Genomic DNA, 22,490 nt, shown 5'->3' with positions numbered 1-22,490 from the left:
ATCCACTAAATTTCTGACAAGGAAAGGATGATACATCTTTAATTTCATTTCGACATGTAAGGAGGCACACATATATTGGGGAAGGCCCTGCGTAATTCATTCTCCGCACAAAATGACGCTGACTTTGAAGTCACTAACTAAAATGTTGTTTCCGTAGAGGATTCAATTAAGTTACGTGTTAATGTGCTAACCTGCTACAAATTAGAATGAATTTGATATGACTGAAAATTGTTTAGTGGAGAAAATGTGTGCAAGTGATAACATCATCATGTGGTATTTGATTTATTAAAAACGGTCTCCTACACAATAACATTTTCCATCAAAAGAGTATGAATGAAAGTCCTTTTCTTTTATCACCGTCTTAACTTTTGACTTCATATTACTTACTATAATAATTTAACAGTGTCGGAGTTAGAAATTTTACTAAAGATGTTCAATTTTTATAAATATATATATATATATATATATATATATATATATTTATTTATTTAGTAAACACTCAAGAATTTCAATACCCTTAGACTTACTGATAAAGACTTCTAAATTGAATCACTTTGAAATAGAGAAGCGGAAAATTCTATTACCCTCGTGTTGCTGGTATGATCGCATCCACCATTCCTATCGCTCTAAATTCTATTAAACTCTTTCCTCCCCCCCCCCCCCCCCCCCCCGCCTCTATGCCCACGCTTAACTAAAAGTCTGTCCTTTTCACATCTCAGCCCAGACGTTATTTTTGCAAAAAATATGTAACTACAAGCGACAACAGGAGGGATGCAACACGAGGTGTGTATATATATATATAGAGTAAACACTCAAGAATTTCAATATCCTCAGACTTACTGATAAAGACTTCTAAATCGAATCACTTTGAAATAGAAAAGCTGCAAAATATATAATTTTTTCTCTCTATACTACATGATATTTATAAATTGTATTTTGAAATTGAGTTATCATACATTTATGTATAGTATACGTGTTTGAGGAATTGTATTATATGGCTTTGAACAAAGATATTTTGGGCGGTATCTCTCTTTCTTTACTTTATTCTATCATCGAGTTATCTATCCTTGTTAATGAAAAAGAAAGCTCTCTTTCGAATCATAGTTTTATTGCTTCATCTCAATTGATGCAATATTGTTTAATTCAATACTGAATTTAAGAAAAAAATAAAGAAATATTTTTTAAACTTATGATTAAAAATAAATTATAAATATTTGTGTATTGATCATTCAGTTAGTTGTTGGCATAAAACTTGGGCGGAGAATGGTGGAAAAATTTGAGGAGGAATGAGAATGATATGGGGTAGTATTGATTTTGAAAAAATAAAGATAAATGTAATTTTCAAATTCTTCACAAGCTTCAATCTAAGTGCAAAGCACATATTTGGCCAATTTAGCTACTTGAAGGATTTAATAGACACACTTCTTTCAAGAAGTATCTGCCTGATCACTACTGTAATTAAAATTAGTAAATTTACCCTCGCAAAGTCACAAAAAATAAATGAAATATAGGAAGAGAAATAATCCCTTGAATTTTGTAAACTAATATCAATTTTTATTAATCAAATATTTTCTTTTTGCTTAAGCTCTCTCCATAGCTAAAAAGGGAGGTTTTTGTAACATAAAATTGAGAGCATACATATTATACAACGAAAATAGGGGTGTTCATTTGGTTAAAAAATCGATCAAAATTGAATTCCTAACCAAATCGATACATTTTCGGGCTTGATTTGGTTTTAAATTTTTAAAAACCTAAAAATGATTAGTTTAGTTTGATTTAGTTAAAAATAAAAAAAAAATAAAAAAAAAACTGAAAAAATATATACACAATTTTATTAATTATATATGCAATATATTAATTTTTATAAATGATTTTAAATATTTTGTATAATTTCATTAAATTTTAGTTTTACCATTAATTATCCCTAATACACTAATGGACTTGAGGCCTTGAGCTCATTTCTTAAAGGAAAAATAACATAGAAATACTTGTTAAGATTTTATATTACAACACATAAGAATACTTTTCCTTATTTATAAAATATACCAACTTAATTACAAAACATAGCAGATCTGAAAAAATTAAAAGCCCACCCTTTTCCCTATATTATGGGCTGAAATTCCAATTTCATGTATGATGCGCTAATATTCCAATTCCCACGAATATACAGAACATCAAACTTCGGATATAAGTGCTCGTGAATTTTCTTCCAAGCACGCTGATAAATCTTTAGCAAATATGGGCCGTCTAATAAGCCATTTAGCAAAGGCAAACATGTTCTTGAGCCCTGCATCTCTATATTAGACGGAATTTAAAAATAAATCCTCTTTTTTTTTCCCATTTGTTCAGATTGCTAAGATCATCTCTTAGTTCGTTCGCTTTGTTATTTTCAAAGTAAGAATACTGCAGTAAGCTAGATAGTAGAATTGTTGTACAACATATCATAATTTCGAAAAAATTATCAAAATGGCCCTTAAGGCATGGGTTTTGGTTCCATTTGGTGTATACACATTATTGCAGTAGTCCTTGATGATTTAATTTGCTGTGAGAGTGTGGGTTTTGGATTCCATGAAGGATAATTTGACGGAACTGTTGAATAATTAGTTTGTGTTTATGTTTTTAGGTTTTACATGATTAGGGATTCGAATTAGTTTCTGGAAAGTTTTTCTAATTATTATGGTTTTTAATAGTTTAGTTCTTAGGAGATTGAGTAATGAATTGTATGAATAATGGTAGAATCATGAATTATGTACAGCATAAAACTATATGAATGATGGTAGAATCAAGACTTATGTTTCAGAAAATTGTCTTTTTTAAGTTTCCTATGTTCTTGTTGTCGTATAGAATTGTATGAATATTGTATGAAAGTTTTATATAATCTAACTGAAAATTATACACAAAAATATGAGCGAAATTCTAATTCTTAAGTGAGATATACATATTTCATACCTATTTCACTGTTCATACACGGAAATTTGAGTGAAATTTTTCAGCCTTGAGTGAGATATACACATTTCATACATTTTTCATACACAAAATTCTGAGTGAAAATTTTAAGCGAAATTTTTAAGCCTTGAGCGAAAATTTCCATATATGTCTTGTAAGAAATCTATTGGTATGTTTTGTAAACTGAAAAGTATTGTCATATTTTGTAAATATACCCTATTCTTATGTATATATAGGTTATCCAGAAAGATATGAATCAAAATCAAATTATGTAAAAAAAATAGGGACAATTTCAGAGACCTCCCCTCAGGTTTCGCTCTGTAACACTCACCTCTCTTGTAGTTTACAATATTACGCATACCTCTCTTATTTTGATGTTATTGTAACAATTCTTTTTATCAATTATTATAAATGTTAAAAAATTACAATACGACACCCTTGCTAATATATATACTCCACCAGTATCCACCTAATTAAAGCTTATGAATCTCAAGACATTTTTTTCATAATATAAGAAAATTACAGCCAGCATAATAAAAGGGTGGCAAAGGATTATAAGTTGGCAAAGGTTACCCTCCTATTTTCTTCAAAAAAGGAAAAAAAAAAAAAACAGATAACAAACGAGGATACAACATAGTATAATCTTTAGAGGCAGTACAACAATTCTGAAAATAAAAGTTTCAAATAAGCAAACACACAAAAGTTATTGGATATTTTACAAGAAATACATAGTTTCAATGAAGGAATACATAGCCGTCCTAGCCAAATATTGCATGTTATGATCCTCATTTAACTTCTATTTTGAGAATGATTGCTTAGGAATTATATTGTCTAGACAAATCAAGTAAACGCTATTTGTAATAATATTACATGTAATTTTTTCAAAAAGAAAAAGTTCAATAGATTGAAAACATTCCACACTTCTGATTCAAGTCCTCAAGATCATATCACTTCTAAGGCTCATTAATTTGTATCTTGATTAAGACCCCTGGTATTTGTAGCGTTTATCCTGTCACAGAAAATATGATATGATCAATCACCAAAATGTGTACTAGTAAATAACATTATGTCTTAGTCAATTTATGAGCTAATTGCTTAAAACTGAATATAGCTAGATTGTAATAATACTGTTTCGACCGAATAGTCATAACAATATATACATTCATTATTCACAAGAAACATCCAGTACTTCCCCAAATTGTGTGTTAAAGTACCGTTACATGCATTTGTAATCTCAACAAAGACAAATAATTAAAGTGCTACGTGATTTCTTTCTATCTATCTAAGCTTAATCGATATATAGTAAGTAGTTGCGCCGTGAACTAAGTCTAGTTGTGGCCACCCACCACAGTTAATTTAAAAGATTGAAAAAACTCATTTAATTTGCACAATTTTGTTACTATTTTAAGTATATAATTGTGAAGTTAAGCTAAAAGAGTGCATCAATCAAATTAATTAAACTTACTCAGAACAATTGACTTTTGGGACGGTAGGGAAGGGCAAGAGGACTCCACAACGCCAAGTAAGTTTGTCAGCTATTTTTTCATCGATGTTCGGATCTTGCATTTCAGACTTGACACATTCACAAATAGCTATTTCTGCATCATAATCTATTCCCATGTTATTAAGTTTATGCATTTCATTGCAACAAGCCTTTGGAGGCACCGCAACTTTTTTGTGGCCCGTAGCCACCCAATCTATACAAGGTTTAAATGATTTGGCTATATTGTTGCAGTTAACTGCAGCATCCGATGAAGATGGTTGCGAAAGCAAGAAAGAAATAATTAGAATAACAAGAGAAAATGATGATGGCCTCATTGTGAAGTTTCTATAGATCGAGGTTTAGGTAATCTGCTTTATAATTTTCAGATAGGTGAAGATAAGCAATGACGATATTGGAAAATAAATGTTTTTTTTTATTTTCTTTATATGATGGAAAAGGGGAAGAAAAATATTTTTTTTGTTTCTTGTTGTAGAGTGAGCCCAACTTGATCATATTTATAATGTTGTATGTTAGGTCAGTTTGAACTTGGATCATTATCCACTAAATTTCCAGCAAGGAAAGGATGATACATCTTTAATTTCATTTCGACATATAAGGAGGCACACATATATTGGGGAGGGCCCTGCGTAATTCATTCTCCGCGCAAAATGATGCTGACTTTGAAGTCACCAACTAAAATGTTGTTTCCGTATATATAGGATTCAATTAAGTTACGTGTTAATGTGCTAACCTGCTACAAATTAGAATGAATTTGATATGACTGAAAAATGTTTAGTGGAGAAAATGTGTGCAAATGATAACATCACCATATGGTATTTGATTTATCAAAAACGGTCTCCTACACGAAAACATTTTCCATCAAAAGAGTATGAATGAAAGTCCTTTTCTTTTACAATCATCTTAACTTTTGACTTCATATTACTTACTATAATAATTTAACAATATCAGAGTTAGAAATTTTGCTTAAGGTGTCCAATATTTAAAATATATGTATGTAAAGTAATTTTATCTTTATATTTAGTACAATGTTCACCGAAAGATGTTCAATTGACCACCTTAACACTCAAGAATTTCAATACCCTCTGATTTACTAATAAAGACTTCTAAATCGAATCACTTTGAAATAGAAAAAGCTGCAAAATGTAATTTTCTCTCTCTATAGTACTTGATATTTATAAATTGTATTTTGAAATTGAGTTAACATACATTTATGTATAGTATATGTGTTTGAGGAATTGTATAATATGGCTTTGAACGAAGATATTTTGGGTCGTATCTCTCTTTCTTGGGCAATTTGCAGGATTGCCCTTCGCTGGGGTGGTCTTTAATTTTTACCCCTCAAAATGGTGGTCTTTAAATTCTGCCATTTAGGTAGTATTTGGGCCGCAAAGGCTGCCTTCAGGCAGAATTTGCATCGGCAGAAATTCTGCCAGTGCGGCCTAAATTCTGCCTTGCGATTTTTTTTATTTTTTTTTACTGAGTTGGGGTTCGAACCCACAACCTTGGGGTGTTAGGCGAGGGGTAAAATTTTAAGACCACCAATTTGAAGGGCAAAAATTAAAGACCACCCCAAATAAAGGGCAATCCGCGGAAAAAAAGCTCTTTCTTTGCTTTATTCCATCATCTAGTTATCTATCCTTGTTAATGAAAAAGAAAGCTCTCATTCGAATCATAATTTTCCTGCTTCCTTCGTCTCAATTGATGTAATATTGTTTAATTCAATACTGAATTTAAGAAAAAAAGAAATATCTTTTAAACTTATGATTAAAAATAAATTATAAATATTTGTGTATTGATCATTCAGTTGGTTGTTGACATAAAACTTGGGCGGAGAATAGTGGAAAAAATTGGAGGAGGAGGAATGAGTGGTAAAAACTTAATGCAATTGATGCCAAATTGCATGAGTTTGAAGAAAAATTTCTTCAACGCTGATTTGTTGGGCATATAAGAATGTTGTTTATGGAGTACAGTACGTAATGAGAATGATTTATATAAATTAAATTGGTTTAATTGTAGTTAGTAAATGAGTTTAAGGAGATGCACGTTACATTTGAGAGAGTGACTAGTGAAAATTACATGGGTTTAATTTTCTGCAAATTGTTAAGGTAAAAAATAAGAGCAAAGGAACAAAATTCAGAAGAAAAATGAAAATTAAAAAATTATGTAATGGAGATCCGGGCTTGCTGAAGTTTGATTCACATTCTGCATTAATAAGTATTTCTCTTTGTGGTAATAATATTTATAGGCTGAGGCTCTGCTCCATTAGTAACAAGTAACCATCGATACAACCTTAAATGGCTGCCACGTGTCCTTTTATATTTTAACGCTTAAGATTTATTTTGAATTTATTTTCTATATATCATAACTAAATCTTTCGTATTGGTAAAGATCAAACAACGTCACTGTATAAATGAAACAAAGATCAGTAGAAAGATTAATGTGGGAGGGGATAGTGAAGATAGAACCAGCCTCAGTTATCTGCCATGAAGATCAATAATTTTTTCTTTTCCTGTCAATACAGATAAAATATTAATCTTGTGCCATGATTCCATCATTTAATGTACTAAAATCCTAGCCATTGGCATCAAGTACTATCCAAGATTCAAGGTAGCCTATTGCAGGTTAATTTTTAACTCGTACAATTGTGCCATCTTTAGTTGATCAACCCTGTTCTAGTGACATCATCACACCAGGTAATACGTAGTTTGTAATATTTTCCAGCCAGTAACAGAGAGAAGAGAATTAGACAGTTATTTCTGATAAACTAAAACATATCAAACTTAGAAATTTTGGTACTGCGATACAAAGGACAATGCTGCTGCTTTCAGATCATCTACTTATCTAATGTTCGGAAAGTCAACTGATATAAACAGTGTCAACAAACTAAATCTCAACTATGAGGGTCTGCTAAAAAGGGAACTTTTCTCCAGACATTGCTGCACTACTGCTTTTGTGTACTTCACCAGATACAAAGGGCAAATGCAAGTGCCTTCCTCGAAAACTCTCCTCCTCCTATCATGATGATCTTTCTGCAGCTTTGAAATCGTAACACTTCATAACATCATAATGAAAGAGTAACACCCTTGGATATATCAAATACATAGTGATTCAGACCTCTGCACAAACACAACATTCCGTTCAATAGAAGCACCAGAACATGTCCATGGAAGCAGATAAATTCATGTGCAAACATCAAATAGTACAGTATCAATTTGGCTTTATGTTGCATTGGAGCTTTTTAACAAATCATCCTTATAGTTTCACTACCAACTCTAATTACATCCTTATAATATTTCACTGAATGGAAAATGTCTTTAATTTTTCCAAAAATTAAACAAATACATAAACAAGCCCTCCAACTTGGCTCGAGCTGGCAAGTATTATCTCCAACTTTGATAGTGCACAAGTAGGCAACTCAACTTGCCTAAAGTTGGACACGCATACACAAATTTCCGGCAGGTCACATGTGTGAAGTGTGAGTCCGGCGCCAAAATGGCACCTTTTTGGACGTTGAAGACAAAAATGGTATGTCTTCTTTTTTTTATACCAAAAGGGGCATTTCGTTGGTTATCCAACGAAATGTTAACCCCATTTAACATTTTCCGTCAAATGTTAAAAAAAAAAAATGCATTTCGTTACATAGTTGGCGAAATGCAATATTTTTTTTTTAACATTTGACACCAAAATGTTAGCTGGTGTCAAATGTTTTTAAAAAGAAAATTGCATTTCGCCACATACCTGGCGAAACGCAATTTATTTATTTTTTTGTACATTTGACACCAAAATGTTAGCTGGTGTCAAATGTTAAAAAAAAAAAAAAAATTGCATTTCGTTACATACCTGGCGTGTTATTTTTTTAATCCTTTATTTTGAATATAAATCTAATTCAATTAGATAAAAACATAGTTAAAAGATATAGGAGAAAGAGTAGTTGTAAATTGGTGAAAGAGTAGTTGTAAATTGGTGAAACTTTAGACAGTCATAACTTTGCGCTCGGATATCCGATTTATGCAAAAAAAAAAAATTGATTTTGCATATTTTTTCGAGATCTAGCCGTGCAAACTGCCGTAAGGCGGTTTGGCCGGGCCGATTTTCTAGAAAACCTTTTTTTTCCCTTCCAATTTTAATTTCCCCCTAAATTGGTGGGAAATTTTCAGTTTTCTTTACTTATAATATGATGATGCGCAATAGACTTCAACATAAAAATTTCGGAGTAATGTAGCTGTGAATGTCAATTTCACTTATGTGGTTTCAATTTTTGAAAATAAAGCTGACTAATTTTCTCGACATATAAAGTTCTATAATAACCTTACAAAAATATAACACTTAAACCTAAAGTTTTCAAAACTACTGCAGTAAAATACTGTTTTATACAAAAAATAATCTGTAACGTGTGTTTTTTTCTAAGTTTCCTAAAATAAAATTATGAAAATATAAATTTTTGATGCAATTTTATTCTACTATACCCAATTTTTTTTTTTTAGAAACCTAGAGAAATACAAAAAAAAAATAAAAAAAATTGCATTTCGCCATGTATGTAACGAAATGCAATGGATTTTTTTTTTTTTTTTTGTATTTCGCTAGGTTTTCTAACTAAAAAAAAAGAAATTGCATTGCATTTCGTTACATCCATGGCGAAATGCAATAACACAGTAAAAAAAAAAATTGCATTTCGCCATGTATGTAACGAAATGCAATGCAATTTTTTATTTTTTTTTTAGTTAGAAAACCTAGCGAAATACAAAAAAAAAAAAAAAAAAAAAAAATTGCATTGCATTTCGTTACATACATGGCGAAATGCAATTTTTTTTTTTACTGTGTTATTGCATTTCGCCATTTATGTAACGAAATGCAATACAATGTTTTTTTTTTTTTTTTGTATTTCGCTAGGTTTCTAAAAAAAAAAAAAAAAATTGGGTATAGTAGAATAAAATTGCATCAAAAATTTATATTTTCATAATTTTATTTTAGGAAACTTAGAAAAAAAACACACGTTACAGATTATTTTTTGTATAAAGCAGTATTTTACTGCAGTAGTTTTGGAAACTTTAGGTTTAAGTGTTATATTTTTGTAAGGTTATTATAGAACTTTATATGTCGAGAAAATTAGTCAGCTTTATTTTCAAAAATTGAAACCACATAAGTGAAATTGACATTCACAGCTACATTACTCCGAAATTTTTATGTTGAAGTCTATTGCGCATCATCATATTATAAGTAAAGAAAACTGAAAATTTCCCGCCAATTTAGGGGGAAATTAAAATTGGAAGGGAAAAAAGAGGTTTTCTAGAAAATCGGCCCGGCCAAACTGCCTCATGGCAGTTTGCACGGCTAGATCTCGAAAAAATATGCAAAATCAATTTTTTTTTTGCATAAATCGGATATCCGAGCGCAAAGTTATGACTGTCTAAAGTTTCACCAATTTACAACTACTCTTTCACCAATTTACAACTACTCTTTCTCCTATATCTTTTAACTATGTTTTTATCTAATTGAATTAGATTTATATTCAAAATAAAGGATTAAAAAAATAACACGCCAGGTATGTAACGAAATGCAATTTTTTTTTTTTTTAACATTTGACACCAGCTAACATTTTGGTGTCAAATGTACAAAAAATAAATATTGCATTTCGCCAACTATGTAACGAAATGCATTTTTTTTTTTTTAACATTTGACGGAAAATGTTAAATGGGGTTAACATTTCGTTGGATAACCAACGAAATGTCCCTTTTGGTATAAAAAAAAGAAGACATACCATTTTTGTCTTCAACGTCCAAAAAGGTGCCATTTTGGCGCCGGACTCTGTGAAGTGCCATCGCTCCTACGTGGATTAGTGACGCAATCAGAGGCTGCCAACTAATTTACACGTAGATTATTAGACATAAAAAATGGAAATTCGGTAAAATTTAAGGTGTAAAACTCTTTCAACCCATTCATTTTGTTAAAAAACACTTAAGGATGGAAAAACCTAAGCCCCAAGCCCAAAATTGATCGATTGAAACCCAAAAATCACTCCATTAATCTCTTCGATTTGGTGGGAAATTGTTCAAGATCAGTGTTGAAGCTTTCAGGACAAAAGAAACGAGATGCCATTTCCAGTTACAAATGGGCAGAAAATCTTGAAGAAGGTGAAGAAATGGATGTTGGAGCATTAAGAACAAGAGAATAATGTGGAAATTTGATTGAGAATTGGGGATAAATATAGGAGGGCTTCATTAAGGGTATATTAGTCAATTCCCAGCTTTTTACCGTCAGGGGACAGCAGATTTGAGCCTTAACTCGCATGTTTTCGGGTGTATCTCACGCGAATTGCAATGTAGGACGCGTGTGTATGGGTGTTCAACTTTAGGCAAGTTGAGGTGCCTACTTGTGCACTACTAAAGTTGGAGGTCATACTTGTTAGCTCGAGCCAAGTTGGAGGGCCCGTTTATGTATTATGCCTTAATTTTTTCATCATTTTTTTTTTTATAACCATGGAGTCCGGGCCACCTCGACTAAGAGCCTGTTTGGCCAAACTTATTTTAGGCTAGAAACAATTTTTTTTTTCTCCAAAAGCACCTTTTTCTTAGATTTGAAGTGTTTGGCCAACAAAGAAAAAGTACTTTTGAGGAGCAGCAAAAGAATTTTTTTGCGGTTGGGAAGAAGGTAAAAATTTCTGCTCATTGAGAAAAGCAGAAGCAGAAAATTATTTCTCCCAAGACAAAAATACCCTTACCATAAATACATATTTACCAAGTATATCCCTCATTATTCATTAAATTTTAATTACAAAACAACCAGTTTGTTTACTACGTATAGAAACTCATTTCATTTCATTTTGATTCTTTAAGCATGCACTTCATATAATTTATTATTTCTTGATGTTTTTAGTGTATTTAAATCATCATGTTAATATTGTACCAATATTTGATATATTTCTTTCATTAATCTATGTATTATATTGTTTTTTGAAAATTTTATTATGTACCTTTTCATTTTCATTAAATAAAAGTACAATTTTTTTTTAAAAAAAATTCTTAGATATTTAAACTAATTTCTCTCTATGAAATAATCTTAACAATAAACGTTCATTGATACTTCTACTTTTTTGTAATTTGGCACAAAAGTACTATTTAAAAAAGATTAGTCAAACACAATCTGTTTATCAAAAGAACTTTCAAATGAATTAGTCAAACACAAACTGCTTCTTATCAAAAGTACTTTTTTGAAACACTTATCAAAATAAGCAGATACAAGGGACACCTGCCACCTCCCATCAATAACAGATACAAGGTAACTCTATCCACCTAAGCTAGAACAAATAGGAAGAAATCGCCAATAAGTTTTATCTCTTCTAGAATTTGAATCTGAGACCTCATGATTCTCAACCCACTTCATTGACCATTAGGCCACACCCAAGGGTGCTTTTTAATCCATTTTTTGGGAAGATCATTACTTCTCACGTGACATGCCTTCTCTTTTCATCCATTTTTAAACGGCGAAATTCTATTGTAGGTTCTTTTTTTCCCCTTTCTTTTTCCCTCTTCAGATTTACATCACTAATCAGTCAAAACCCCTAATTCCTTTTACTTTTCATTTCTGCAGAACGTGAGTTTTAAAATTGAGTTTCAATGCCTTTCCTGGATTGGGTTGTACTATTACATTTTGCTCCCCCAGCATGAAGAATGGTTCAAGTCCCTTTTCATACTCCCTAATTTTAATGTGAAAGCAACGGAGGCTCTGAAATGTACAAATAAAGAGTAACAGTTGGTATTGGTCTTAGGGAGAATGGCAGGGAATGGACTTGGAAGCACGAGCTAGAGACAGCAGCATCAGCTTGTTTACTGATACGAAACGAAAGAGCAAGAAAAGGCCAATATGGCCAGTTCATACACAAGAACCCGTGGATGTTGGTGAATTCCTTCTGGATGCAAGGATTGTTATATACAACAATAATGTTTGTCTTGCTTCACTATAATGAAATTCATCTAACTTAAAGTTTTCTTTACTGTTATAACTAATAGGAGGAGGATAATAGTTATGCTTTGAGTAGGCTTTGATAGGTGGAGTTAGGGGTCATTTGGTTTGAACACAAATTATGATGGGATTAATTATGTTGGGATAAGTGATACTGAGATTATTTATGTTGGGATTAGTTATCCTGATATTATTTCTTATTGATTGTTTGGTTTGTTGTATTAAAAGTAACATGCATTGCATAGCTTTTAAGGAAAAGTTGTTTGTTTACAAAAATATCCTCCACCTTATGTAGTAGAAAAAGGGTTTTGAGGTTCTCCACCTTATGTAGTAGAAAAAGGGTTTTGAGAACCTCAGGACTATTTTAGTCAATTTTACTATTTCATCCTGGGATAAGTTATCTCAGGATTACTATTCCACCCTCTGATGAGTATAAGTTATCCAATACTATTTTTAACCCTGGGATAACTTATCCCACGATTAGTAACCAAACAAAAGATAAGGTGCTACTAAATTTTTATCCCATCACTATTTTTGCTTATCCATCGTACCAAACCATCCCTTGGAGTTGGGTTAAGAAGTCACGTGATCTCCTTTAACTGGCATGTGAAGATTGATCTTAAGTTGGAAATCATTTTTTTAAGGTAGAATAATTAGTAGCAAAATAAAATGTATCATTGTTTACTGAACAATTCCATCATAAGCAAGTCAAGTGGTTCACCAATAACAACGCAATTTTTTGTCCCTGAAGTTGCAATTAAGTTAGAAATCTATTGTGCAGATTATGTCTTCTTCAACTATAATTTGGTGAAAGTTTTACCGGCAAAGGCAGTTGAATTCTAGTATAGCCTTTAATTTCTCTCTGATTCTCTCTTACTCCATCTATGGCTCTATCTTTTCCTAAGCAAATCCATACGAAAAAAGAGGACAATCAACAAGTAGAAAATTTGCTTAAAAGCGTTATGCACATCCATAAGTTCCTTTCTTAAAACACCTGCATTCTATAGTGCTGAATTAATCCTTTTCACATAATACAAATTAACACTGTATATTTTCTGCAAGAAGGAAGAACTACCATGACAAAACTCTATCAGGACGATAGATTACCCTGTAGGCCAGTACCAAAGTTCACCTGGCCTTACTTTGATGAAATAGAAAAGTGACTTAATATGGGGAAGCAATCTGTAATATCAGTTCTCCATAGGAAGGAATTCCAAGATTGCTGTTAGGGACGGATTAAATGGCAAAGAAAAGTGGGCATCCAAGGATGTGGTCTAGTGGTGAATGAAGTGGGTTGAGAACCATGAGGTATCAGGTTAAATACCCAGCGGAGGCAAAAAACACTAGGGCACTAGCTGTATTGGTGGAAGGTAGCTCGAGGTGCACTAGCTGGACCAAGCACCATAGTTATCAAAAAAAAAAAAAAAAAAAATAGCAACAGAAGTGGCAAATCTTGGTTAGAACATATCACCTACAGATTGCTATTATAGGATTAATGCCAGTTGCTAGGGCGATAATGAGGGCATCCTTTCCAAAGACAAGTGAAAAGAACTTGATATTGTATTAAGCAAGTGCCAGCTTCACCTCTGTTTTTGATGTCTTTAGTTCCAGTTCATGTCAGTCTCTGAAGTTTCTAATTCAGGTACTTCCTTTCAGCTCATGAGTTGTAATATATATTGCATTATCTGACCTCAAATATTGCGGTATTTTTTGTTCATTTCAATCTTTTGCGACGTGTCTGTGAATTCAGCATTTGTCTCAACATAACTGAACCCATTCTAGTATGTACTGGCAAGATTCTGAAGGACTTATACCTGGGTAAACAGATGAATGGATTGACTCAATTCTTTTTTTCTTTTTCGATAAGGTAAGAGTAATTTAATTAATGACAGTACCAAGAAGCAATGACTTGACTCAATTCTTCTGTAGACAAATATGTCCTAATATCTAACATGATATGAAGTACAATATAATGTCAAAAGCAATGAACAAAAGACAAAAATGCTGTATGTACACAACATTATGATAAAAAATTCTCACATCCAAGTATTCTATCCATCACGTCCCTTGTGGAAAATTAGGACATACTACACTCAACAAAGTTCCCACATCTAAAAGTTGACTCTAGTTAACAAAGTTCCCACATGCAAAAGTTGACTCTAGTTTTTTACATTGTTTTCGTTGTAAGAAACTGAGTATCTATCGATGCCATTTCAATTCAAAGAATTAACAAAACTACGAATTCTCAATTCTTTATAACGTTAGAATGACAGTGAACCAAGACATGAAGAAGTCTAATGCAAAAGAACGCCTTATTTCTGGAGGCCTCATGCAGCGAAAGATGAACAAGGAGCAACTTGATCTAAGAGGAAGCAGATTAATTCCTGTGCAAGCACCAGAACAGTCTGAATTTGGTTTACACTTTAGGCTACAGGTTCATAGACTATATTTTGTAACATGATAGCAGCTTGAGAAAAATAAGAAAAACAGCAATACTCCTTAGAAAGGCAACTTAATCGGCTAAAGGTGCATCCTTGATAGTACTGTTACAATAGTTACTTACCGAAATTGGAGCATATATTTCCTGGATAAAAGAAAATACACCTGCTTTTGAATAATCTAAAGGACAAAGACGATAAAGGTGGATAATACAGAGGAACATATTCCCGTAATACCTGTATACAGCATCATCTTGTACATCAAGCAATACATTAACCCTCAGTTTCCTGTACAAAGGAAGGAGAGATAAGACTATCGATAAAAGTTTGAACTTCACCCATATGCTTTACATCAACCATGAGATCCATACGCTGATTCTCTTTCATATCGTAGACAACCAATTCTTCATCAATATCGAATAAAACATCATCATCAGTAATGGAGCACAATAGTGTACTAAGAGACCTATCTACATTCGGTTCTGTAATCTTAAATTTGGTCCAAGACTCCTTAACCCCATACTCTTTCATCATCCAAAATGAAATTGTGTCATTGTCTCGGGATATACTAGTGCATATAGAAAGACACCCTCTAATAGCCGCAAGATTACACATAAAGCAATTATTACTAAGATCAAGAGGTCCTGGTAGCTCCAAGAATTTCTCATCAGTTAAATCAAAAGCAGCAATTAGAGTTGAATATTCAGTTTTTCTACAAGCCAACCAATGCAAAGCCCCATTAATCAAAACCCCAGAAGCAAGATCAGTAAGTGAATGATCATAAGGAGTCTCAAGTCTCTTCCAAACACCCTTCCTCACAGAGTACATATCCACAAAACTGTCAGCCCAATATTCATAATTTTCCGTATCGTAATAAGAAAGATTAACCACCTTATAATCATCACTAACAACATCATAACCTAAGCCATACATGTTACAGCTACGTCTGTTATTACTACCTCGAAGAGGAAGAGACAAATCAAAGACTGGAACTTTATGGTACTTTAAGGTTGTGGGGTTGATTAAAAATATAATATTTTCCCTATCAAGAACCAAGACTAAACCATTACAAGAACCAGCTACAGTAACCCAGTTATCTGAAAGCTGGTCAAAATTAAGCTTTCTTGAAATACCATCGATTTCATTATAGATTTCATAGTGGTCAAAAATGATAGTGTGAAGTTGGCGAAACCAATTGACAAGAATGAGTTTCTCTTCTTGTTTATGGGCATGAAGGTTGAAGTGTGATTTGATGAATTGTGGGTCTGAGAGAAAATTGTTCCACTGCTTTGAAACACACCTCCACAGTCCAATGGACTTTACAGGGAGGAGGTAGAGTATGTCAATTATGATTTCTTCAGGTAGGGTTTTAGCTTTGCTCATCGCCATTGTTGGAGGGAAACTCCTAGGGTGGTTTTGTTTTAGGAGGGTATTTTCGATCCACAACTGACTTCAAAGAAAATTGGAGAAAGAGAGGTACACGTTTGGCCAATTTTCGCACAATTAGTAGATGGACTCAAATGTACGACTAGCCTTCAGAAGGGATGTCTTGATATTTTAGCCCTGCTTAATTAACTTTTTAAAAAATAGCCTCTCCTTTAGAAAATTGGTTAGGCAAAGCTTTTATCGCCTATCGGGCATAAGTTGTAGATGTAAGTTAGTTTAATGAACCTGCTTAATTGGCCATATAAGTAATGTCTCATAGCCTATAGGCTAGAGCTAAAAATTATGTCCGATGGATAATATGTGGAAGTTTTTGTTCCCATAAGGCATAACTTCAAATTCATGCATATAAGACAGGAGTTCAGGATATTTCAAAATAGTGAACTGCTTAATTGACCACAAGTTTTGTCTTATAGGTAAAAGTTAGAACTTATGCCTCATGGATAACAAAAGTTCTCAACTAGTCTTTTTTTTTCAAGTTAAAGGTCATTTTTATTGATTTTGTTCAGCGGGGACAAAAACTTAAAGACCAGACTCTTTTGGGGATGCCACCCGTCATCTTCTGCGTGTGTGGTGTTGAATGTTTTCACCAAAAGTACCATACTACAATGTGTGGAAAAACAAAGCATCTCAAATGGGTATAGCGCATGCATCTGTGCTATAAACTCCAAGCTCTCACAAGCAGGGGAGAATGCATATTCATGGACTGGAGGCATTTTTTCACCCCCTATCTATCCGGGACCGGTCAATTGGTCCGGGGGCATTCTCAAAGGGAGTGTTCATGATTTGGTAAATAACGATCCAAACCAAAGTCTAAACCAAATCGATTAGATAAATCAATATATTTCTAGGCTTGGTTTGGTTTGATTTTGTAAAAAACAAACCCAAAAAATAAAAAATAAAATCGAACCAACCTGACAAGTTGTATATACAATTTTTATAATTATATCTATGCAATATATTAATTTTTTTAAATGGTTTTAAATATTTTTATAATTTTCATTAAAGGGTTGCAAAGGATTATAAGTTGGCAAAAGTTACCCTCCTATTTTCTCCAAAAGAAGAAAAAACACTGATGCCAACAGAGGATACTACATGGTATAATCTTTAGAGGCAGTACAACTGTAATAAAAATAAAAATTTCAAATAGCCAAACACACAAAGGTTATTGGATATTTTACAAGAAATACATAGTTCCAACGAAGGAATACATAGTTGTCCTAGCCAAATATTTCATGTTTTTGGAAGCTCAATACAGTATGTTAGGATCCTCCTCATTTAATTTCTATTTTGAGAATGATTGCCTTGGAATTATATGTCCTAGACAAATCAAAGGGTATACTAAACTCTATTTGTAATAATATTACATGTTATTTTTTCAAAAAGAAGAGGTTTAGAAGATTGAAAAAAATCCATTTTTCGGATTCAAGTCCTCGAGATCAGATCACTCCAAGGCTCAATTTGTATCTTGATTCATACCCCTGGTATTTGTAGCGTTTATCCTGTTACAAAAATTACGATATGGTCAATCATCTAAATGTGTACTAGTAAATAACTTTATGTTTTAGTCAATATATGAGCTAATTACTTAAAGCTGAACATAACTAGCTAGCTTGTGATAATACCTTTTATACCAAATAGTTATAACAATACACTCCACATTCACAAGAAACATCCAGTACTTAACCAAATTGTGTGTTAAAGAATCATTACATTTGTGATATCAACAAAGACAAATAATTAAAGCGCTAGGTGATTTCTGTATGTCTATCTAAGCTTAATAGATTGCAAGTAGTCGGTTCATAAATTAGCCTAGTGGTGGCTGATCACCACAGTTAATTAAGAAAGATAGAAAAAATGATTTAATTTGCAGCATTTTGTTACAATTATAAGTATATAATTGCAACAAAATTCAAAGGGTGCAAGCATCAAATTAATTAAACTTACTCAGAACAATTGACTTTTGGGACGGTAGGGAAGGACAAGAGGACTCCACAACGCCAAGTAAGTTTGTCAGCTACTTTTTTATCGATGCTCGGATCTTGCATTTCAGACTTGACACATTCACAAATAGCTATTTCTGCGTCATAATCTATCCCCATGTTATTAAGTTTATGCATTTCATTGCAACAAGCCTTTGGAGGCACCGCGGCTTTCTTGTGGCCCGTCGTTACCCAATCCATGCAAGGTTTAAATGATTTGGCTATAGCGTTGCAGTTGACCGCAGCATTCAATGAAGATGGCCACGAAAGTAAGAAGGAAATAATTAGAATAACAACAAGGGAAAATGATGATGGCCTCATTGTAAAGTTTCGATTGATCGAGGTACAAGTAGTGTGCTTTATAATTTTCAGATAGGTGAAGATAGACAATGAAGATATTGAAAAATAAATATGTTTTTTGATTTTCTGTATATGATGGAAAAGGGGAAGAAAAGAATTTTTTTTTTCTTTGTTTCTTGTAGTAGAGTTAGCCAAACTTGATCATATTTATAATGTTGTATGTGAGGTCAGTTTGAACTTGGATCATTATCCACTAAATTTCCAACAAGGAAAGGATGACACATCTTTAATTTCCTTTCGACATGTAAGGAGGCACACATACATTGGGGAGGGCCCTGCGTAATTCATTCTCCGCACAAAAAGACTTTGACTTTGAGGCCACTAACTAATTATAAAATCTTGTTTCCGTGGACGATTAATTAACTTACGTGTTAATGTGCGAACCTGCTACAAATTAGAATGAATTTGGTAAGACTGAAAACTGTTTAGTGGAAAAATGTGTTGAAATGATAACACCATCATATGGTGTTTGTTTATTAAAAACCGTCTCCTACACAAAAAGAATTTCCGTCAAAAGAGAGAAAAAGTAATTTTCCCTCTTATGAGTGAAAGCTGTTCTTCTTACGAACATTTTAACTTTTGACTTCATATTATTTATTCTAATAATTTAACAGTGTCGAATTTCGCTAAAAGTGTTATATGTGTGTGTGAAGTAGTTTTTCATTTTTATATTTAGCACAATGCTTTATATATACAATATATATAAATTGTCATTGAAGAATGTTCGGTTGACCACCCTTAACACTCAAGAATTTTAATACTCTCCGACTTACTAACGAAGACTTCTAAATTGAATCATTTGAAATAGAAAAGGTTGGAATTTTTTTTAAAAAAAATCTCTATACTTCTTGATATTTATAAATTGTATTTTGAAATTGAGTTAACATGCATTTTATGTATACTATGTTTTGAGTAATTGTATAATATGGCTTTCGACAAAGATATTTTGGGCCATATCTCTCTTTTATTTGCTTTATTCCATAATGTAGTTATCTATCCTTGTTAATGAAAAAGAAAGCCCTCTTTCGAATTATAGTTTTATTGATCCGTTCGTCTCAATTGATGTAATATTATTTAATTCAATATTGAATTTAAGAAAAAAAAAGAAATATTTTTTAAACTTATGATTAAACATAAATTATAAATATTTGTGTATTGACATAAAACTGGTGGCTTTAGCATTTAAGGTAGTGTCGGCCGAGGAATGGTGAAAAAAATTGACGGAGGAGGAATGGGAATGATATGGGGTCCACCTATTGGTTTTGAAAAAAAAAAGATAATGTTATAATATATATATATATGAATGTCCATCGAGTCTAGATTTTTCACATGTCCTAAAAAGAATAGGTACATGTACATTTGGTGGCATGTATGAAATGAAGAAAATGAAGCAAGGTACATGTACATTTGGTGGCATGTATGAAATGAAGAAATGAAGCAACACAAGTTTGATTTTAACTCTTGGTGTTGTCATTGATGACTTCATCAAGAGATTTACCATCTCTATAAATAGATGGTTAAGTTCTCAATTTGTAAGAGATATCAACAAGAAGTGAAATACAATCTCTCCCTCCTTTCTACAAAGTTATTAGTTTGCTTCTCTTGTTTATTTCCAATCATATAGTTTTATAACACGTTATCAGCACGAGTCTCTAATCTTTTATTTGAGTTCAGCTCATATCGGTACTACCGTCTTTGTGTCATCCATGCCTTACTGAAAATCAAGGTATTGTCCTATCCATCTAAAATAATATACTTATGCAGAAGTTTTTGTTATTTAAGGGGTTGCAATTATAAATCATCCGGGAAACGGTTCACGACGGTGTATGTAATCAAGTATTGTTTGCAATTCTTCATGAGGTTTGGGTATCTAGTAAGTTATACTTGCATCTTATAATAAAAACAGTTTTCATCACAGGTAAAGTGATTTGAGCCTTTTTGCTTATTATTGTTGGTTTAATATTTTTAATTCACTTCTAATATTACATGCTATGTTTATATATGCGTATATCGTGATTAATTTGGTACTTGTTTTTAGAATGATCCCAGAAGTGACATTCATACTTCACAAGTCTAAAGTATCACTAAATTTATTTATATTTATGGATCATGATCACTGGAAGTGATGATTCATATATAGGCCTCCATATTGTGATTTATATTGAAAATATGTTAGAGAAAAATCTCTACATTATATGCATATCTGGATTTGCTCCTGAAGTAGCAATATCTTAAAAGAAATTTTAAGCTATCACAATTTGATATGCTTAAGGCCTGCACGTTCAGATGATTGTGTTCCATTTTTTAAGAATGAGAACTTTTGATATAAGCTATAAATATAGATCCATTCCCTGAAGTGAATGTGATAATATGTAGTAAAGCCTATAAATATAAACGTGCATTTGATTGTGAAAATATCATGATCCATCTCCAGAAGAGATAATTATTTATTTACAAGTATCATGACACTAGCAATGTCCAAATAATATCTGATTATGATAAATAAATTGAAGTCTCTTGAAGATGTTATATATGATAATACCATTCATCGTAGATCGTAATTGGTACGATCGGAACACTGTAGTAGACTTGAAGTTTACTAACAATAAAAATGGTTATCATATTGAGACTACAAATGATCGGACTATTAAATATCTTCAAGTTACTATGGGTAAGAAATACACAAGTGCAATGTTACCCGAGCATGATGAGATCACATACCACGATAAACCAGAAGTTTATTGATATACAATTTCATGCAATACTAAACCAGAAGTTTATTAAAAGAAATAGCACTCGTCATAGTAAACTTGAAGTTTACGGGTACAGATAATTTTATCAGTTGACAAGACCATTTTGATCGTCCTGATTTAAATCTGATGTGCTAATTGAGTATTAAAAACATATTGAAGAACTAGAAGATTCTTTAAGAATTTGTTTGTGTTGCTTGTTCTCATGATAAGTTGATTACACCAACTAATGTTGGGACTGAATCTCCAAAATTTTGAAAAATATAAAAGGTGAATGTGGGCCCCTTCACCTATAATGTGATGTCTTAAATAGATGCATCTATGAGACGGTCACATGTATGTTTATTGTCAACTGGCAGTTTGACATTTACGAAGTTGCTTGCTCAAAATGATTGAGTTGGAAGCACAATTTTCAGAATATGTAATCAAGACAATCATCTTGATAATGCTGGTTTATATCTAAGTTGGTTTGGCATTAGATGCCTCCATAATACAGCTAAACCATTGCTTATGAGAACAGAGTTTCAGATGTTAGTCTGAGATATGATATATTGCATACAACAGCACTTGTATGCTTCAGATCAATAAATTTTGTTAAATTCCCCCCTAATATTTGGTTCAGGGTCAGGAACTAGATATTTCCATCTTTTAGCATTTGATGTGTGGTACATGATTAATGGATATACCATGATGCACACAGATGGATTTTCCCAAAGAAAATGGGAACATATGTCACTAAAATAAGGGGGAGAGAATAAGCAGCTAAGAAATATGTTGTGAATTATCATCAGTATGATCCTCAGATAATTCAAGTCAAATGCTGGAAGCATTTGCTGACCCAACTATTTCATATTTCATCTGCAAAATGCTCCTAATGTCCCTGAAGGACAGAGTCTACAACATGCATGGAGCATGGTAGACCAATCGGTTCCAAATATAATAATCCTTGAAAAAAAAGGAGGAGCAAATGATCATAATAAGGAGGCAAAGTGCTCTTGAAGAGCCGACGACATAACACCTCATGAAACCTTATGCGAGGTTCAGGTACCTGAAAATAATGAAGTGATGAGATCTCAATAAGTTATGTCGAATTGCGAACCGATACAAC

General features: G+C 32.4%; 3 protein-coding genes and 1 non-coding gene across 5 annotated transcripts; all 4 read right to left on the bottom strand.

Moving 5' to 3' along the window:
* Positions 1 to 3,411: 3,411 nt before the first annotated feature.
* Positions 3,412 to 4,900, bottom strand: LOC132599889 (non-specific lipid-transfer protein 1-like). The gene is made up of 2 exons (XM_060313057.1): positions 4,412 to 4,900; positions 3,412 to 3,955 (listed from the first exon to the last, which is right to left on the bottom strand). Exons 1-2 carry the CDS (start codon positions 4,762 to 4,764, stop codon positions 3,910 to 3,912), a joined length of 399 nt encoding a protein of 132 aa, XP_060169040.1. The 5' UTR covers positions 4,765 to 4,900; the 3' UTR covers positions 3,412 to 3,909.
* A 2,300-nt stretch (positions 4,901 to 7,200) lies between these two features.
* On the bottom strand, positions 7,201 to 16,347 carry LOC132645088 (F-box/kelch-repeat protein At3g06240-like). Of its 2 annotated transcripts, none has more exons than XM_060361863.1 (2): positions 15,085 to 16,347; positions 7,201 to 7,566 (listed from the first exon to the last, which is right to left on the bottom strand). In XM_060361863.1, the coding sequence occupies exon 1, from the start codon at positions 16,234 to 16,236 to the stop codon at positions 15,121 to 15,123; it is 1,116 nt and encodes a 371-aa protein (XP_060217846.1). In that variant the 5' UTR covers positions 16,237 to 16,347; the 3' UTR covers positions 7,201 to 7,566; positions 15,085 to 15,120. The 2 variants fall into 2 exon arrangements, with proteins under 2 accessions (XP_060217846.1, XP_060217847.1); XM_060361864.1 differs by lacking the exon at positions 7,201 to 7,566 and adding an exon at positions 13,286 to 14,223.
* Positions 13,077 to 13,204, bottom strand: LOC132601038 (small nucleolar RNA snoR74). The gene has a single exon (XR_009567485.1). It is a non-coding gene; the product is annotated as a small nucleolar RNA snoR74 (small nucleolar RNA).
* Positions 16,348 to 17,418: 1,071 nt separating the features above from the next.
* Positions 17,419 to 18,744, bottom strand: LOC132599888 (non-specific lipid-transfer protein-like). The gene is made up of 2 exons (XM_060313056.1): positions 18,238 to 18,744; positions 17,419 to 17,792 (listed from the first exon to the last, which is right to left on the bottom strand). The coding sequence occupies exons 1-2, from the start codon at positions 18,591 to 18,593 to the stop codon at positions 17,747 to 17,749; spliced, it is 402 nt and encodes a 133-aa protein (XP_060169039.1). The 5' UTR covers positions 18,594 to 18,744; the 3' UTR covers positions 17,419 to 17,746.
* Between the last annotated feature and the right edge of the window lie 3,746 nt (positions 18,745 to 22,490).

Source organism: Lycium barbarum, chromosome 6 (genome assembly GCF_019175385.1).
Source record: "Lycium barbarum isolate Lr01 chromosome 6, ASM1917538v2, whole genome shotgun sequence".
Classification (NCBI taxonomy): domain Eukaryota; kingdom Viridiplantae; phylum Streptophyta; class Magnoliopsida; order Solanales; family Solanaceae; genus Lycium; species Lycium barbarum.
The sequence above is the reverse complement of the archived record's forward strand: the minus strand, read 5'-3'. Positions and strand labels throughout refer to the sequence as shown.